The sequence below is a fragment of the Vespa velutina genome, chromosome 25 (genome assembly GCF_912470025.1).
Source record: "Vespa velutina chromosome 25, iVesVel2.1, whole genome shotgun sequence".
Taxonomy (NCBI): Eukaryota; Metazoa; Arthropoda; class Insecta; order Hymenoptera; family Vespidae; genus Vespa; species Vespa velutina.
Window position 1 is genome coordinate 1,768,409 of NC_062212.1, and position 21,158 is coordinate 1,789,566.

The following is a 21,158-nucleotide window of genomic DNA, read 5'->3' on the forward strand; positions in this document are numbered from 1 at the left end:
TTTCAGTATTAATAATTCCTGCTTGTTCGCAAGTTTCTTCCAATCGCAATGTATACGATGAAAAATTCTCTTCATCTGAAATTTACGTATATAAATATTGAATTGATCCGTTTCAAGAATTGGGCATGTTTAGTTTAAAATTAGATAAATTAAAAAAAAACCATTCAATATTAATAAAATACAGACAATTGCAGCATTAGATATTAAATTGTAATAGCATGATCCAGAGCATAATGTAGGCAATGCCGTTTCCAATAATTTCGCTATTGAATTTAAATCTTTATTGCAATTGATGAGAAAATGAATCTGAAATAAGAAGACTGTTTTCATTATTTATTTTTATTAAACATGATATTATAAATTATTCAGCCTATTATACATTTTATTATATACTAACAAATATCATATTAATTTGTTCAGCGTTAATCGAATTAGCTATGCTTACCTGTTCGTATACCGTAATGATTACTATGACAATAATGAAACAAACGTAAATCAATATCTTTGACGATCTCTGATATTCCCATAAGCCTATCAATCGAAATAACCATCGATTGTAAGTATAGTACTCGTTGTCGAGATAGTCTTCCCCTTTCGAAGACATACTGCCGTCTAAAGTGACTCCCACCCATCGATTGACTTCAACCCCTTCAGTTCACCTACCTTCATTAAGTATTCCAATTATGCTCCTTGTAGTAATCCGTCAATAATTCAATTCGTACGAATGTAAAGAATTCTATTGAAGTCAATACTTACAGGAACACATTTATCGAGTTTTGCAAATTTCTCCCCTTTATTCGGGCTAATTATACGCGATTAAACACCTGCATCCCTTTCCAACAATTATATCATTATCTTATACTCTTTCTTTACATCGCATATTACTTCATCCCTTCTCCCTAAGCGCATGCGCTTTGCGAAATCGCCCTTCCTTATCGTCTTCTTCAACCGCAGTTCACTTTTGTCTCTCGAACATGACGGACCTGTCATGCATCTCAGGAAACAAATGTCCAAATAATTCTTTAACTTGTCAGTGTTATATTCGTATCATTTTTCAACTGAACAAGAGCCTACAGATATTTATACGGTGTTCATAGCTGTTTAAATAATTAGTCGTTCTATATTAAGCCAACATAAGGGTTGAATTACAACAGGCCGCTTCAATGATTTGGTAATTTTTGTTTTTTAATAGAAATGTTCAGGACATTTTACGCAAATTATTATTTATTCATTGTACGTTCTCCAATGTTCCTTGAAAAAAAAATCCTTCTCTACAGAATAAACGTACATTAGATAAAACAACGAAAAAAATGGTATTTAAGTTATTTCGTCCAAATATTAAAGATGGTGCGATGAAAAATTGGTGAATGAAATTCTCATGTTTTTTCATGTAAATTAATTCTTTTAGTAAAAGCATATTTTTATTTCACAAAAAAAGAGAGAAGTTAATAATTTGAAAAGAACTTGTAAATTGTCATTATAAAAAAAAGAAATAATGAAGAAAATTTTCCTTTAAATGGGTAAAAAGTTTCTATTCAATAATTTTCTTTATAAATTCAGTTGGAAGGCAGATATTTTCATTAGAACTTTCAAATGAAGAAGCGATTTATATAGACATGCACGTATTTAAATAAACACACAAACATATACTATCATGCAAAAAATGTACAAAATGAGTGATTATGCAATTTAATAATCGCACAAGATAACCCCTTTGTATAATTAAGATGCTATCCAATTTTGTTCAAACGATTCCTATTCTTACTTCTTATTATAATAAAATTAATTAATTTGCAATTAAATTAGTTGTCCGTAAGATTTCTTACGCATTAAAAATTTTACCAACAGAGAGAGTAATTTGTCTCGAAAAATTATTTATTAAGGAACAAAAAAAACAACAGTTTTACGCTATTCTTACAATACTATATAATGATCTAATATCGCATGGTATTTTCTCCGTATAAATTCATTGGAAATTATATAATACCATAGCGAAAGACAGTGACTTCTGAATGAACTATAAAGAAAAATTTCAATGAGTATTAATTATGTAAAAAAGATCATACCATATTTCCAACTGAGGAAAATAATTCACCACTGTAAATAGATTGTGAGAGAATACTATTGTACCCTTCCATGATAAATTGCATACCATCGTGCTCCTCATTATCAAAAATATTATGGTTTTTTGAGTTTTCAATGATAACGAATAAAACGGAATTTGACAACTGTAAAAATTCATTAATCTTATACAACAAACATAAGCATGAGAATTGGACGCAAAATAGAAAGTAATACTGAGTAGAAATTCGTGCGATTTCGTACAACATACATATGACGTATGTTTTCTTTTCCGTTTAAAAAAAAAACATCTAATACCCAATAATCCATTCTATTATAAATATCGTTAATTTAATGACACGAGTTCTTCGTGCAAACTAATGTTCAAGGAGGATGCATAATTTCGCGTATCGGTGAATTGTAATTCGTCTGTAAATTATGTGGACGCATCGATATACGTTCGCCAGAATAATTTCTAGAAGAAAATTTCTGGGCTGTCATATCAATGACATAATCTTTTTCAATCCGCTAATAATATGCGACAGCTTCGATGGCCTTTAGGACCAACGATTAAACCAATAAAAGAAAAAAATATCGTCGATAACGTTCATTTTCGTAAACTTAGCCCTCCATACTTTTTTTTTATAACACCTGTTTCTATAATAATACATTATTATAGAAACAATAATACATTATTATAGAAACAAGAATGATAAATAAACTAATGCCAAAAACTGGTATAATAGTCAATTTTCACGGCGCATATTCAATACGATATGAAAATCGCACGAAATTACGGATTGTGTACTCCAGAAAACTACCTACAATGTAGCGAATAAGTGGTTGTTGTGATCCATTAATTTTTGTCCTAGATGAAAGTAAGCGAATATTAAGAACATAGATCCAACAACATACAACAATTTTGTCAGAACTTCGGTATTGTTTACGTTAGTGGAAAGTACCTGAAATAACTAAATAGAAATGTTACTTTTCACATCACAATTTATTGCGATAACCGGAATATATTTTTAAAATTTAACATTTTTCTTTTACCAAACATTTCACTTACGTAAAAATAATCTACCATGATAATAAGCAACGCGAAAAACACTTCGAACAGATTAGTTGCCTCGTAAAACAATTTTATTAAATAGACAAATCTTGAAATGTGTCAAAAGAAAACAGAGGGTCAATTATTATAGTATTATAATTGGATGTGCAAATTGTGAAAATAATTAACAGGAAGATTTGTAAAATACAATACAAACTCGATAACGGATTTATGGAATTCTATGATATCGACAATCCACTCCTTCTCCTCTAATAAATTAATATTCTCATTTTTGTAATAAAAATTATTTCGGTTATCTTTGAATCTTTCATTTATCTTCCATCTGTATTAAGCCAAAAATATTTTGAGTTGCATATACTCAATTGAAAATTTTCACTTTCAGCACAATAATCATTTTCATTTTGTTTACTTACATGACAACATTAAATAATGCACAAGCATGCAATATTACTACAATAAACATTGTATAGTTCCCAACTGCAACTGTGCATATCAAGATTATTGCTGTGCACTGAATGCAAAGACCAAAGTAGTAACCTACACAATTTTGTATAAAATGGTCAGAACGAACGGGTAAAATTAATTCATTGTAGCTTACTACACCAAAGATGTACTGAATGAAACATTGAAGTGATGGAAATATCAAAAATCCAATGTACAAATAAAAGGAGACTGAAAATACGAAAGGACGAATATATATTTATACCTAACACAATTATAATTATCGCATACTAATTCACATACTTATGTTTCCAATGGTACACATTCTGCTTATATTAGCATACTCTTTCAGTATTAATAATTCCTGCTTGTTCGCAAGTTTCTTCCAATCGCAATGTATACGATGAAAAATTCTCTTCATCTGAAATTTACGCATATAAATATTGAATTGATCCGTTTCAAGAATTGGGCATGTTTAGTTTAAAATTATATAAAGTAAAAAAAAACCATTCAATATTAATAAAATACAGACAATTGCAGCATTAGATATTAAATTGTAATAGCATGATCCGAAGCATAATGTGGGCAAGGCCGTTTCCAATAATTTCGTTATTGAATTCAAATCTTTTTTGGAATTGATGACTAAATGAATCTGAAATAAGAAGATCGTTTTCATTATTTATTTTTATTAAACATGATGTCACATAAATTATTCAGCCTATTATACATTCTATTATATAATAACACATATCATATCAATTTCTTAAGCGTTAATCGAATTAGCTATGCTTATCTGTTCGTATACCGCAATGATTACTATGACAATAATGAAACAAACGTAAATCAATATCTTTGACGATCTCTGATATTCCCATAAGCCTATCAATCGAAATAACCATCGATTGTAAGTATAGTACTCGTTGTCGAGATAGTCTTCCCCTTTCGAAGACATACTGCCGTCTAAAGTGACTCCCGCCCATCGATTGACTTCAACCCCTTCAGTTCACCTATCTTCATTAAGTATTCCAATTATGCTCTTTGTAGTAATCGCTCAATAATTCAATTCGTGCGAGCGTAAAGAATTCTACTGAGGTCAATACTTACGGGAACACATTTATCGAGTTTTATACATTTCTCTCCTTTTATCGGACAAATTATACGCGATTAAACACCTGCATCCCTTTCCGACAATTATATCATTATCTTATACCCATTTTTTACATCGCATATTACTTCATCCCTTCTCCCCAAGCGCATGCGCCTTGCGAACTCGCCCCTCCTTATCGTCTTCTTCACCCGCAGTTCACTTTTGTCTCTCGAACATGACGGACCTGTCATGTATCTCAGCAAAAAAGTGTCCAAATAATTCTTTGACGTGTCAGTGTTATATTCGTATCATTTTTCATCTGAACAAGAACTTACACATATTTACTCCTGTGTTAATAGCTGTTTAAATAATTAGTCGTTGTTTCTTAAGCCAACATACAGGTTGAATTACAACAGGCTGCTTCAATGATTTGGTAATTTTTTGTTTTCTAATAGAAATGTTCAGGACAAATTTGCAATTCTATGTAAATTATTATTTATTCACATTTACGTTCTCTAATGTTCATTTAAAAAATTATCTGTTTGTAGATACACAGAATATACGTACATCAGATGAAACAACAAAAAAAACAGTATCTAAGTAATTTCGTCAAAATATTTATTTAAGATTATACCAATAATTGGTCAAATTGGTCAATAGAAAGTTTCTCGTTTTTTTTCGTAAAATAATTTTTCAATTAAAAGCATATTTTTATTTTACAAAAAAATAAAGTTTAATAGTTTGACATGTGTCTGAAATTGTCCTGCTAAAGAATAATATATTAAATACTAAAATGTTTTCTTTAAAAAGATAAACATTTTCATATGTGTACACAATTTACATACACAAGCATGCGCGCACACACACATACATACATATATATATATATATACACACACACATATATACTGTTTGCGAAAGGGTTTAACAATGAGTCATGCATTTTAATAATCGCATAAGATAACCTCATTGCATAATGATTGTATCAAATTTTATTTTAGCATTTCCTTCTTCAACTTATTGTTATATTAAAATTAATTAATTTGCGAATAAATTAGCTATCGATAATGAGATTTCTTATCGGTAAAAAATATTACCATGACAAGGAGTAATTCGTTTAGAAAAATTATTTATTCACGTAATTTGAAAACAACAAACTTAACAGTATTACAGTATTCTTATAATACTGTATAATGATCACATTTCGCATGGTATTTTCTTCGTATAAATTCATTGCAAATTATAGAATACCATAGCGAAAGAAAGTGACTTCTGGATGAACTATAAAGGAAGATATCAATCAGTATAAAATATTTAATAAAGATCGTACCATATATCTAACTGAAGAAAATCAATCACCACTGTAAATAGATTGTGAGAGAATACTATTGTACCCTTCCATGATAAATTGCATACCATCGTGCTCCTCATTATCAAAAATAGTATTAATTTTTGTGTCTTCAATGATAACGAATAAAACGGAATTTGACAACTGTAAAAATTTATTAATCTCATATAATACAAATACTTGAAATTTGGTCAAAAAATAGAAAGTATTACTGAATAGAAATTCGTACGATTTCGTACGAAATGAAAATGACATATCATTTTTTTTTTTTTTTTTTTATTTCTATTTTAAAAAATAATCTAATATCCAATAATCTATTATATGTTGACCATCGTTAATTTAACGATACGGATTTTTCATCCAAATTAATATTCAAGCAAGATGCATAATTCGACGTATTGGTGAAATCTAACACGTTTGTAAATTATGTGAATGTATCGACATATGTGTAACAGAAGAATTTCTAAGAGAAAATTGTTTTTGAGTTACTCCATCATTAACATAATCTTTTCCGATACACTACTCAAATGATATGCGACAGGTGCGACATTCTTTCAGCCACCCATTAAACTCATACAGGAAAAAAAATATCGTTGCATATGCTCATTTTCATTAACTTGACAACCTCATTCTTTTCTTTTAACTTAATAATGCATTATTATCGGAATAGGAGGAATAGATAAACAAATTCCATCGAACGATATAATAAGCAATTTTTACGATACATATTCTATTCGCTATAAAAACTACATGAAATTATGGGCACAGTATTCAATTAAATTACTTACAGTGTTAGAAATACGTAATTGCTCTGATCTATTAATTTTTGTCCAAGATGAAAGTAAGCAAAAATTACGGACATAGATCCAATAATATATAACAACTTTGTCAGACCTTCGTTCTTGTTTACGTTAGCAGAAAATAACTGAAATAACTAAAAAGAAATTTTACTTTTCACATTACAATTTATTTCGACAACCGGAATATATTTTTAAAATTCAACATTTTTCTTTTACCAAAGAATTTACTTACATAAAAATAATCTATCATGAAGATAACCAATGCGAAAGACACTTCGAACAGATTAGTTGCCTCGTAAAACAATTTTATTAAATCGACAAATCTTGAAATGAATCAAAAGAAAACAGAGGATCAATTATTATAGTATTATAATTGGATGTGCAAATTGTGAAAATAATTAACTGGAAGATTTTTATAACGCGATACAAACTCTATAACCGATTCGTAGAATTTTACGATATCGACGATCCATTCATTCTCATTTAATAATTTATCATTCTTATTTTTGCCATAAAAATTATTTCGATTATCTTTAAATCTACCATTTATTCTCCACCTGTATTAAATCAAAAATGTTCCAAGTTGCATATACTCAATTGAAAATTTTCAATTTCGGCACGATAATCATTTTTATTCTTTACTCACACAACGACATTAAACAGTGCGCAAGCATGCAGTATTACTGCAATAAACATCGTATAGTTCGCAATCGCTACCGTGCATAGAATAATTATTACTGTGTACTGAATGCAAAGACCAAGATAGTAACCTACACGATTTTTCATAAAATGATCAAAACGAACGGGTAAAATTAATTCATTGTAGCTTACTACACCAAAGATGTACTGAATGAAACGTTGAAATGATGGAAATATCAAAAATCCAATGTACAAATAAAAGGAGACTGAAAATATAAAAAAACGAATATATATTTATACTTAACACAATTATAATTATCGCATACTAATTCACATACTTATGTTTCCAATGGTACACATTCTGCTTATATTAGCATACTCTTTCAGTATTAATAATTCCTGTTTGTCTGCAAGTTTCTTCCAATCGCTATCTATACGACGAAGAATTTTCTTCATCTGAAATTTGTACACGTGCAGATATTAAATTGATCCTTAAAACGAAAAGGAGTGCGTGTCCTTCATGATTGGATAAATAAAAAAAGAACTGCAGCTTTTAATGAAGTACGAACAATAGCACCATTCGATAATAAATTGTAGTAGCATGATCCGAAACACAATGTAATCAAGGTCGTCTCCAATAATTTAGCAATTGCATTTAATTCTCCTTTTAACAAGAAAATCACATAAATCTAAAGTAAGAAAAATCTTTGATATTATTTCTATTCAACAAACAGGATAACACATTTGGATGCTATTCTGCCAATATAAATTTTATTTCATTCGAAGAAATAATTTAAATACTTAATTAATCAAAAATAAAATAAATGACGCTTACCTGTTCTAACACCGCAATGATTATTATAAAATTGAGGAAACAAACGTAAATCAATTTCTTCGAGGATGTCTTATCTTCCCAAAAGCCTATCAATCGAAATAACCATCGATTGTAAGTATAGTATTCGTTGTCGAGATAGTCTTCCCCTTTCGAAGACATACTGCCGTCTAAAGTGACTTCCGTTCATCGATTGATTTCAACCCCTTCAGTTCGCCTACCTTCATCAAGTATTCCAATTATGCTCCTTGTAGTAATCGCTCGATAATTCAATTCGTGTGAATGTAAAAAATTCTATTGAGGTCAATACTTACAGGATCACATTTATCGTGTTTTATATATTTCTCCCCTTTTATCGGACAAATTATACGCGATTAAACACCTGCATCCCTTTCCAACGATTATATCATTATCTTATAGTCTTTCTTTACATCACATATTACTTCATCCCTTCTCCCTAAGCGCATGCGCTTTGCGAACTCGCCCCTCCTTATCGTCATCTTCTATCGCAGTTCACTTTTGTCTCTCGAACATGACGGATCTGTCATGTATCTCAGGAAACAAATGTCCAAATAATTCTTTAACTTGTCAGTGTTATATTCGTATCATTTGTCAACTGAACAAGAGCCTACAAATATTAACTCCGATATTAATAGCTGTTTAAATAATTAATCGTTGTTTCTTAAGACAATATAAGGGTTGAATTACAACAGGCTGATTCAATGATTTGGTAATTTTTTGTTTTCTAATAGAAATATTCAAGACAAATTTGCAATTTTATGTAAATTATTATTTATTCGCAGTTACGTTTTCTAATGTTCATTCAAAAAAGTATCTATTTGTACAGAATACGTACAGAGTATATTAGATAAAACAACAAAGATACATTATCTAAGTTATTTCATCAAGATATTTATTTAAGATTATGCCAATTGGTCATATCGGTCAATGGAAAGTTCTTTGCTTTTTCTCGTAGAATAACTATATTATTAAAAGTATAGTTTTATTCTAAAACTATCAAGAAAAAGTTGAATAATTTGAAATCAGCCTGAATATTTTCATCAAATGAAAAATAAATGAAGTAATAAACTTTTTCTTTCAAAAAGTAAAAAATTCTTCATACAATAATTTATTTTTTAAATTCATTTATAGTCATATTATTTTCATTAGAATTTTCAAATGGGAAAACAATTTGCATGTACAAGCATTCATGCACATATACACACACACATTTAAATATATATATATATATATACTGTCATGCAAAAGAATCCAACAATGAGTCATGCATTTTAATAATCGCATAAGATAACCTCATTGTATAATGATTGTATCAAGTTTTATTTAAACAATTCCTTTTATCATTAATTCTTTCACTAAAAATAATTAATTTGCGAATAAATTAGTTATCGATAATAAGATTTTTTTATCAGTAAAAAATATTACCATGACAGAGAGTAATTCGTTTAGAAAAATTATTTATTGAAGTAATTTGAAAACGACAAATATAACAGTTTTACGATATTCTTATAATACTGTATAATGATCAAATGTCGCATGGTATTTTCTTCGTATAAATTCATTGCAAATTATAGAATACCATAGCGAAAGAAAGTGACTTCTGGATGAACTATAAAGAAAGATATCAATCAGTATAAAATATTTAATAAAGATCGTACCATATATCTGACTGAAGAAAATCAATCACCACTGTAAATAGATTGTGAGAGAATACTATTGTACCCTTCCATGATAAATTGCATACCATCATGCTCCTCATTATCAAAAATAGTATTAATTTTTGTGTCTTCAATGATAACGAATAAAATGGAATTTGACAACTGTAAAAATTCATTAATCTCATATAATACAAATACTTGAAATTTGGTCAAAAAATAGAAAGTATTACTGAGTAGAAATTCGTACGATTTCGTACAAAATGAAAATGACATGTCATTTTTTTTTCTTTTTCTATTTAAAAAAAAAAAAAAAAAAAAAAAACATCTAATATCCAATAATCCTATTCTATGTTGACCATTGTTAATTTAACGATTACGAATTTTTCCTTCAAATTGAAATTCAATTAAAATGCGTAATTTCACGTTCATTGCTGTAATATAATTCCTTTGAAAACAATTCAGACTTATCGATATACGTGCAACAGAAAAATATGTAAGAAAATATTTTTTTTTTTTTTTTTTTTTTTTTTTTTTACTATATCTATAGTATAATCTTTTTCAATAAACGATACAAACGTCGTGCGAAAGATTCGATAAATTTTAGGGCCAATTGTTAAAATCATACAGAAACGAATAAATATCGTAGCATGTGTTCATTTTCTTAATCTTGACACTGACAATTCTTTTTAGTTTTTTAATTGATACATACACACGACGAAAAGATAAATAAACGCGATCGAATGATACAATAATCAATTTTTGCAAAAACATATATTCAATTCGATATGAAAATTGTATGAAATAGTTGAGACAGTATACAAGTAAAATTACTTACAGTGTTACAAATACGTAATTGTTGTGATCTATTAATTGTTGTCCAAGATGAAAGTAAACAAAAATTACGGACATAGATCCAATGACGTATAATAATTTTGTCAAACCATCGGTCTTGTTTACGTCAGAAGAAAGTAATTGAAATAACTAAAAGAAAAAAAGAAATTATCCATTCTATATCTCGATTTAAGATAACGAGAATATATTTTAAATATTCAACACTTTTTTCTTTCTTTTTTGTTTTTTGTTTACCAATCATTTGTCTTACGTAAAAGTAATCTATCATCGTTATTAGCATTGCGAAAAATCCTTCGAATATATTAATTGCTTCGTAAAATAATTTTATTAAATCGACCAATCTTGAAAGTAATCGAAATAAAACAAAGATAAATTATTAATATTATTAATAATTATATGTACAAATTATATAAATAATTAACAATATAGATTTTTATAACGCGATACATACTCTATAACGGATTTGTAGAATTTTATGATATCGACGATCCATTCATTCTCATCTAATAATTTATCATTCTCATTATTGCCATAAAAATTATTTCGATTATCTTTGAATCTATCATTTATCTTCCATCTGTATTAAATCAAATATATTTCGAGTTTTACATATATTTGAATTGAACATTTTCATTTTCAGTATGACAATCAATTTAATTGTTTACTTACACAACGACATTAAATAATGCACAAGCATGCAATATTACTGCAATAAACATGGTATAGTTAGCAATGGCTACAGTACATAAGAAGGTTATAGATGACCATTGAGTGCAAAGACCAAGATAATAACCTATACGATTTTTTGTAAAATGTTCAAAATGAACGGGTAAAATTAATTCATTGTATCTTATTACACCAAAGATGTACTGTATGAAACTATGAAATGATGGAAATATCAAAAATCCCGTATACATGTATAAGGAGACTGAAAATATGAAAGGACAAATATATATATTTATATTTAACATTATTATAATTATCGCATACCAATTCATAATTCACATACTTATGTTTCCAATGGTACAGATTCTACTAATATTAGCATACTCTTTTAATATTATTAATTCCTGTTTATTCGCAAGTTCCATCCAATCGCAATCTATACGACGAAGAATTTTCTTCATCTGAAATTTGTACACGTGCAAGATATTAAATTGATCCTTAAAATCGAAAATGAATAATAATTCCTTTATAATTGGATAAATGAGCCGTTTATTTTGAAAGTGGCCTAACTCCATTTATCTTCAAATCGAGATATTTAAGGGTTTGCGTTTCAATGAATTTAAAAATATACGTATAGGATACTAATCAGTCATACTACTTAAATGTATCCAAGGATGTTAAATTTATAATTCCTATTAAAATAATGGCAATTATTAAGTGAATAATATGCGTTTTCTTATCAAGAATGGAATTAGGCCACTTTCAAAATTAACAATCAGATTCATTATAAAATTTGAAGGTGCCCAAGTCCATTCAACATAATTTAAGATGCTTCAAATTGAAAAAAAAAAAAACAATACTCAATTTGTTTTTACATATTTTTAAAACATAATTTATGCGATTCAAAATATTTTTTAACTACATAACGTACAATATTACAAATACAAAATTTATTACAAAACAATTTATTACTCATCTAGATTTTGTGCGTGTGAAAGGGATTTGAAGAAATCATTATGTTCCGATGGTATATATCGTAATAGATCAATTATGTCCTTGAATTTTGCTGTTGTAATTTGTCTGATATTTTTATACAGGTTGTGTCAATAAAATATTTTCGAACTTTCTTGGTTTACCTCAACGTGATAATAAATTTAGGACTTAAAAATTTTCATTATCATTCATTGATGTCTTATAGAACATTTTATACGATTTATTTTTGACAAAACGCTACCAAACATATTTTTAACCAATTTATTGATTCTCCATCAGAATTCTTTACCCTTTTAAAAATTGCGTCTTCTAATAATTTTGTTAATATAAAATCTTCTTGTCTCATTTCATTTACAATAAAGTTATTACCTTTCCGATACTTTTTAATAATCTTGTAATAATCTTGAGGAACGAACAGTAAATTATTTTTTTTTTTTTTTTTTTTTTTGATGACATTTCTACCACGCCAAAATCTCTATCATTTGGTAAAAACGAATGTCCTGATATTAAAAATTTGTGATCTATGATTTCCACATTATTTTCCAAAGTTTTGGACAATTTTTAATCACATTTTAACATATTTTAAGATGCATGAAACAATTTCTCGAGTACCTCTGGATGCAATAGTTTTAAATAATAATTAATTAAAATTATCTTCATCACTGTCTTCAAACATTATCAATAATAAATATCTTGATTTAAGTATAAATGTAATTAGGCCACTTTCAAAATAAACGATTAAATTATTGAACTAATTCTGAAAACTTATGTGTCAAGAATTATCGTATTTGCTCGAAATATAAGCAACCTAAAATGCTTTACTGATAAATAAGATAAAGTTGTACATGTAATTATAAGAATCGGAAAAAATTGACAAATGGAGTTAGGCCACTTTCAAAATAAACGGCTTTTTTATTTAATAAAAAAATTACTGCAACTTTTAATGAAGTACGAACAATAACGCTATTCGATAATAAATTGTAGTAGCATGATCCGAAACACAATGTAATCAAGGTCGTTTCCAATAATTTAGCAATTGAATTTAATTCTCCATTTAACAAGAAAATCCCATAAATCTAAAGTAAGAAAAATCTTTGATATTATTTCTATTCAACAAACAGGATAACACATTTCGTTGTTATTATGTCAATATAAATTTGTATTTCATTCGAAGAAATAATTAAATATTTAATTAATCAGAAATAAAATAAATGACGCTTACCTGTTCGAATATCGAAATGATTATTATAAAATTGAGGAAACAAATGTAAATGAATTTCTTCAATGATCTCTTATTTTCCCATAATCCAATCAATCGAAATAATCGTCGATTGTAAGTATAGTATTCGTTGTCGAGATAGTCTTCACCTTTCGAAGACATACTGTCGTCTAAAGTGACTCCGGTTCATCGATTGACTTCAACCCCTTCAGTTCGCCTATCTTCATCAAATATTCCAATTATGTTCCTCATAGTAATCGCTCAATAATTCAAATTCGTGCGAATGTAAAGAATTCTATTGAAGTCAATACTTACGGGAACACATTTATCGAGTATTATACATTTCTCCCCATTTTATCGGACAAATTATACGCGATTAAACACCTGCATCCCTTTCCAATAATTATATCATTATCTTATACCCTTTCTTTACATCGCATATTACTTCATCCCTTCTCCCTAAGCGCATGCGCTTTCGTCCCCTTCTTATCGTTTTCTTCGGTCGCAGTTTACTTTTGTCTCTCGAACATAAGCGAAATCCTGTAATTTACGTCACCAAAATTTATCTTTAAAATCCGTGTAAGTAATTAACGTTACAAAATTATATTCTTATCATTTATATTCTTAAATAGGATATAAAAATATTCATTGTGACTAATAGATTAATAGATGTTTAAATAATTAATCGTTCTTTAATTATATCTTACGATCGTAAAGGATTAATCAATTACAAGATATCGGATTGATTTGATTATTCTTTTCATTTTCTGATAAATATAAACAGGAAAAAAAAAATTGCACTGTCGTTATATTTTATTATTTATTTTAGATCATGTTCGTTGAAGTTTATTTAAGAAAAAAAAAAAAGGGAATGTATTTTTAGTTGAAATAAAAGTAGATCAATTGGATTTATGAAAAGACATCGTCTACGATATTTTGTTATTTATTTTTATATTATAATTCTATCAAATTTCTTTTTTTTTTTCTTTCTTTCTTTTTTTCTTTTTTTTTTTTTTTTTTTTTTTTTCTACTTATAACTTTTCCTTTATACTGCAGTATATATATGTGAGGATTGGTATATAAGAGTATTTTTTTTTTAGTTCTTTTATTTTATTGAATATCCTGTTACTTATTATAACTATATATATATATATATATATATATACATATATATTTTTTTTTTTTTTTTTTAATTATAATTTAATCGAAGTTATAATTCCATGGTTAAATTCTGTTTTCTTTCTATTTTTTATTTATACTTTTTACTCATGCCATTGCGTATAGACACACACACACACACACACACACACATATACGCGTATGTGTTAGGTTGGAAACTATGAAACGGGCGTTTTTGTTTAGTTATTTATTTTCATTCAATGCCCGTTTCATAGTTTCCAAACTAATATATGAGTAATATGTTGGAAACTATGAAACGAGCGTTTTTGTTTAGTTATTTATTATCATTCAATGCCCGTTTCATAGTTTCCAAACTAATATATGAGCATTAGGTTGGAAACTATGAAACGAGCGTTTTTGTTTAGTTATTTATTATCATTCAACGCCCGTTTCATAGTTTCCAACCTAATATATACATATGCGTGTATAAAAGTAATTGTCCATATTAATTTATTTGATTAAATATCTTTTTGTTTATAATATTTAAAATGCATACATACATACATACATATATATATATATATATATATATATATATATATATATATAAATATAGAAATATATTAGGTTGGTGCGAATGAAATGTCGGATTCTTAAGTGAATATATTAAAGAAAATCCGACATTTCATACGCACCAACCTAATACTTCCTTTAAGTTATTATTAGATGAAAGTTATATTTCCAAGGTTACAATTACATAGTATACATTTTTTTTTTTATTTTTTTTTATTACTAAACAGCCAGATCAAGTAGCTTCGTGCAAATAGAGAAAGGAAACTTTACGGCCGAATCAAAAAAGTAATTTCGTTTTTTGTTTTTCTTTTTTTTTTCTTTTTTTTTTTTTTTACTTTTAATCATTATTTCATCGTAATTATATACCCAATGTTACATTCACAATTTACACGTGCATGTACGTATATACGCAAACTTTTCATTCGTAATTCTTTTCTCTTTTTCTCTCTCTCTCTCTCTCTCTCTTACCAACACACACACACATATATATACGCGCACACACACGCACACACACACACACGTACAAACGGACGATAAAAACACAAGCACGTAAATACGTTTGTACACAAAGTATACGCAAACGCATTTACAGACATTTACGGACGCTTACAAAATATGTGTGAAAAAAAAAAAAAAAAAAAAAAAAGAAAAGGGAGAAAAAAAAGAAAAAAAAAAGAAACAGAAAAGAAAAGAAAGAAATAAAAAAAAAAAGGGGGGGTGGGGAAGTTCAACGCGTGCGATTTAAAATGGACGCTGGTTACCGGATTGTATTATAAGCGATATCAAACAAAGCCCGAGTTAACAATTTTCTTGAAGGAGGGACAACACCTCGTTTTAAATGCCAATAACGTCGTCGATGGCAATTGTCGATAATTCAAGGTAGTAGACGGTTCTCTTATATGTTAAGTGGGTGCGTGCGCGCGCGCGCGCGCGCCGAAATATCATCATTCGTTTCGATTTATCGATCTTTGTTCCTGATCGAAATATAACGAAGATATTGTTTCGTCAACGAGATAAATATCATTTTTTTGTTTATTCTTTTTTAATTTTTTTTCTTTCATTTCTTCATTTCTTTTTTCTTTTTTTCCCTTTTTTTTTGTTTTTTCTTTTTTTTTCTATTCTTCTTCTTTCCTTCTTTCTTCCTTTTCTTTTTTTGATACACTTTTTTCTCTTTTTCATTTCCTTCATTCTTATATTATTATTATTCTTATTATTATTATTATTTATTATTATTGTTGTTGTTATTATTATTATTATTATTATTATTATTATTATTATTAATAATAATCTGTTAATCGTTAATTAAATTTCTTAAAAATGTAAAGGAAGAAAATTTTTTTATTCTTTTCTGTTTTTTTTTTTCTTCTTTTCTTTTTATGGCAATTCTTTTACGAAAAATATATATTTTTCCTTTTCTTTTTTTTTTTGTGTCGATTATATGTTATATATTATATTTTGTATTGAGTGTATATATATATATATATATATATATATATATATATATATACTCAATAAATATATATATATATTAGGTTGGAAACTATGAAACGGGAGTTGAATGAAAATAAAAACTAAACAAAAACACCCGTTTCATAGTTTCCAACCTAATATGTACATATATATATATATATATATATATATATATATATATATATATATATTAATTGTGCTTTTACGATTGTTTATTAATTTTTTTTTGTTTTCGTTTTTATTAGAAATGCAATTCATATCAAATAATTAAAGGATAATATTCGAATATGATTATGGAAATAAATAATAATTGAATTGTAATATAAATCAAATTTCGCGATATTCGTTCCTTTGAAAAAATTTGCTTTCTTCATTTTTTTTTTCTTTTTGGTTTTTCTTTTCTTTTTTTCTTTCTCTTTTCTTGTTTTTTTGTTTTGTTTTTTTTTTTTTTTTTTTTTTTCTTCCTTCATTCAATTTATTTATTATCTATGAATTAATTGTCACATTTATTTTTTTTTATTATTAAATTTTATTCGGTTTATTTAATCTTTTCCTTTTATTTCTTCTCCTACATTTTTTCCTCCCCCTCATCTTACATTCAATTATATAATTTTGCACAAAAATTACTGATTAACGTTTGTTTGAAAGAAAAAAAAAAAAAAAGAAAAAAAAAAAAAGTTTCCTTTTCTTGCCTTTTATTTATGTACTTATTTATTCATTAATTAATTCTCTTATCTCATATCTCTTTTTATTGGAATAAATTGGAAAATTTTTTATGCTTAATTAATTATTTATTTATTTATTTTCTCCATCCTCTTTTTTTTTCTTTTTTCTTTTTTTTTTTTTTTTTTTTTCTTCTTTATTCATCAATACATCCATTAATTCTTATATATATATATATATATATATATATATATATATATATTTTTTTTATTATAAACTTTGCATCTACTTATTTATTTATCTATTTATTCATTCGTTTTCATTTTATTTTTGTTTTCTCTCTTTTTCAATTTATCTATTTATCGATCTATCCATTAATTCCCATTTGTTTTCTATTTGATATTACAAATGTTACTTCGCCCGTTCGCTTCTGCCTAATTTTTCTTTTTTTTTTTCTTTTTCTTTTCTCTTTTTTTTTTCTTTCTTTTTGTTTTTTCTTCTAATAACTTCAATCAACGCACGATATTTCCATTCATCATAGATCTCATTCTATTGAATTATTTATATATTTATTTTTTGACTCGTCGTGTTCATTCGTTCGTTCATTCATTCGTACATTTTAATCTTCCTTTAAATTTCATCTCTTTTTCTTCTCTCTTCTTCTATATTTGTTTCTCTTTTTCGTTAATTTCATTTTCTTCTCTTTTTCTTTTTCTCTTTAATTTCTTTTTTTTCTTTTTCCCTGAAATTTTTATTCCTTCTTCTTATCTAATCACAATTCATTTATTTATATATCTCTTTCGTATTCCTTTTTTATAATTCCGATTTTTCTCCAGCATTGCTATGCACATACATATATATATATACATATACATATATATATACATATATACATTTGCCTAAATTTTTGTTTTTTCTTTTTATCTAATCACAATTCATTTATTTATATATATCTCTTTCGTATTCCTTTTTTTAATTCCGATTTTTCTCCTGCATTTCTGTATATATATATATATATATATATATATATATATATATATATATATATATCTAAATATTTATAATATATACATACATATATATATAAACATGCATACATATATATATACATATATATATATGTATATATATGTATATACATATATGTATATGAGTATAACGTTTATGGGTTTAGCGAGTAGACGGAAAGTTAGCGGTCTGATCGCGTCGCGAAGGGGTTTATCGATCGGACATTAGGCGATCGGCGCGATGTTATTGGCATGACGCGGCTCTGATTATTATGCGCGCCGCGATCAACGTCGGCCCCCGCCAAGCCTCCTCCTTTTTTTACAGACGTCTTTACATATTCATGCGCGTGCTATGTGTCGATCCGTCCGTTCCTTTACGTCCGTTAGTTCTCCATACGTAAGAGAGAGAGAGAGAGAGAGAGAGAGAGAGAGAGACGAGGGGACAGACATACTGAAAGGGTGAGAAAGAGAGAGAGAGAGAGAGAAATTGATTGAAAGAGATAAAGAGAAAAAGAAAGAGAGAAAGAGAGAGAGAGAGAGAGAGATGTATAAATTGTATATTATATATAAATATATATATATATATATTTTTTTTTGTTTTGTATATTTTATTTATCATTGATAAATTATATGGATTGTTGAAATTCTTATGAAAGAAAAAGATAGAGTGAGATAGACATGTAGTATGAATATTTATACTTTTTAGATATATTTATATGTTATATACAAGAAAGAGAAAGAGAGAGAGATACGTATAACTCATTTATTATACATATATATAAATATATAAATATATAAATATATAAATATATAAATTATTGTAACTCTTATGAAAGAGAAAAATAGAAACAGATAAATGTATAGAAGAAATCAATTATTATATTATTAATTATTATATTTATATACATGTATATATATATATATATATATATATATATATATATATAATGTAATTTCTAGGAAGAGGAGGGTAGAGAAAGATAGAGAGAGAAAGATGAGTGGACTAACAAAAAAAATGGTTGAAAAAAAAGAGAAAAATATAAGTATAAATCGTCTATTATATATATATATATATATATATATATAAAGAGAGAGAGAGAGAGAGAGAGAGAGAGAAAGAGAGGGACAGAAAGGAAGGGAGAAAGACAAGGATAAAAGAAGTGACACGTGCAGAAAGCAAATTTGATTCAACAAAAAAGAGAGAGAGAGAGAGAGAGAGAGAGAGAGAAGGGAGATATATCTATATAAATATTGATAATATTATTTATAAACATTTATACATATTTATATATACATATATATACATATATATACATATATATACATATATATACATATATGGAAAGAAAAGACAAGAACAGAAAGTAAATGATAGTTGTGGGAGAATGAGATAAAAGTATACTTATATAAACATTTATATACATTCATATATATATATATATATATATATATATATATACATATTTATTTACTTATTTAATATATATTTTCTATAAATAATATAAACATATTACAATGTATTATTTATATATAAAAAAAAGAACATTACCATACTCACGGTAAAAAAACATTTCTCTGTATGCACATGCAGAAGAAGAAAAAAGAGAGAGAGAGAGAGAGAGAGAGGGGTGGGGTAGAGGGAGAAAAAAGACAAGGACGGAAAGAACAGCAGGCACGTGCTGAAAATTACTTCTATCGTATAAGAAGTGAAGAAAAAAAAAGAACAAAACAAAAGAAAATAGATACTAAGAAAAAAAGAAACGGAAGAAAGAGACTTAGAAAAGCTGGTAGTAGCTCACTTATAGTGGAGCGAGAAAGAGAAAGATAGAAAGAAAAAGGAAAAAAAAAGGACAATAAAAAGAGAAAGAGAGAGAAAAAGATAGACGAAAAGAAAAAGAGAAAAGAGAAAGGAATAGAAAAAGAGAAAGACAAAGATAGAATGATAAAAGAAAAAGGGAAAGAGATAGATGGAATGAAAAAGAAAAAGAGAAAGATAGAAAGTAAAAGAAAAAGAGAAAGAGAAAGATAGAAAGGAAAAGAGAAAGGTAATAAGGAAAAAAAGAAAGATAGAGAGAGAGAAAGAGAAAGATAGAATGAAAAAGAAAAAGAGAAAGACAAAGATAGGAGGAAAAAGAAAAAGAGAAAGATAAAAAGAAAAAGAAAAATAGAAAGATAGAAAGAGAAAGATAGAAAGAAAAAGAGAGAGAGAAAGATAGGAAGAAAAAGAAAAAGAGAAAGAGAAAAATAAAAAGAAAATTAGAAAGGTAGAAAGAAAAAAGAAAGATAGAGAGAAAAAGAGAAAGAAAAAGAAAAAGAGAAAGACAAAGATAGAATGAAAAAGAGAAAGAGAAAGATAGAAAGATAGAGAAAAAGTGAATGAAAAAGAAAAAGAGAAAGATAGAGAGAAAGAGAAAAAGAGAAAGAAAAAGAGAAAGATAGAAAGAAAGAGAAAAAGAGAAAGAAAAAGATAAAGATAAAGAGATAGGAAGAAAAAGAAAAAGAGAAAGAGAAAGATAGAAAGATAGAAAGAAAGGAAGAAAAAGGCAAAGAGGAAGATAGAAAGAAAGAAAGAAAATGAAAAAGAAAAGGATAGATAGAAAGAAGGAAAAAGAACAAGAGTAGGATAGATAGATAGAA

The 21,158-nt window shown here is 27.1% G+C and overlaps 3 protein-coding genes across 11 annotated transcripts in view; 1 reads left to right on the forward strand and 2 right to left on the reverse strand.

Annotated features, from left to right (window-relative positions):
• LOC124957308 (probable serine/threonine-protein kinase yakA) overlaps positions 1-21,158 on the forward strand; it is a 115,439-nt gene that overhangs the window by 58,158 nt on the left and 36,123 nt on the right. The window lies entirely within an intron of this gene.
• Positions 4,211-8,736, reverse strand: LOC124957310 (odorant receptor 46a-like). Of its 3 annotated transcripts, none has more exons than XM_047514253.1 (10): positions 8,595-8,736; positions 8,284-8,501; positions 8,018-8,137; positions 7,787-7,904; positions 7,456-7,714; positions 7,241-7,366; positions 7,042-7,132; positions 6,798-6,943; positions 5,992-6,153; positions 4,211-4,226 (listed from the first exon to the last, which is right to left on the reverse strand). In XM_047514253.1, coding segments are annotated over exons 2-10 (1,182 nt in total). In that variant the 5' UTR covers positions 8,443-8,501; positions 8,595-8,736; the 3' UTR covers positions 4,211-4,225. The 3 variants fall into 3 exon arrangements, with proteins under 3 accessions (XP_047370209.1, XP_047370208.1, XP_047370207.1); XM_047514252.1 differs by lacking the exon at positions 4,211-4,226 and adding an exon at positions 5,792-5,942 and having other exon boundaries at positions 6,021-6,153; positions 8,284-8,497; positions 8,595-8,730; XM_047514251.1 differs by lacking the exon at positions 4,211-4,226 and adding an exon at positions 5,794-5,942 and having other exon boundaries at positions 6,021-6,153.
• LOC124957309 overlaps positions 8,772-21,158 on the reverse strand; it is a 22,749-nt gene continuing 10,362 nt past the window's right edge. For 3 of the 7 annotated variants that reach the window (XM_047514244.1, XM_047514243.1, XM_047514245.1), the window contains exons 2-11: positions 14,005-14,229; positions 13,693-13,910; positions 13,427-13,546; positions 11,821-11,938; positions 11,481-11,739; positions 11,263-11,388; positions 11,062-11,152; positions 10,795-10,940; positions 9,989-10,121; positions 9,800-9,910 (exon numbers count right to left, since the gene is read on the reverse strand). In XM_047514244.1, coding sequence (XP_047370200.1) covers positions 9,860-9,910; positions 9,989-10,121; positions 10,795-10,940; positions 11,062-11,152; positions 11,263-11,388; positions 11,481-11,739; positions 11,821-11,938; positions 13,427-13,546; positions 13,693-13,851 — 1,203 coding nt within the window. In that variant the 5' untranslated portion in view covers positions 13,852-13,910; positions 14,005-14,229 and the 3' untranslated portion in view covers positions 9,800-9,859. Of the gene's footprint in view, positions 8,909-9,799; positions 9,911-9,959; positions 10,122-10,794; positions 10,941-11,061; positions 11,153-11,262; positions 11,389-11,480; positions 11,740-11,820; positions 11,975-13,426; positions 13,547-13,692; positions 13,911-14,004; positions 14,230-21,158 lie in introns of those variants that run through there. The other 4 variants (XM_047514248.1, XM_047514247.1, XM_047514250.1 and 1 more) reach the window with 4 other exon arrangements.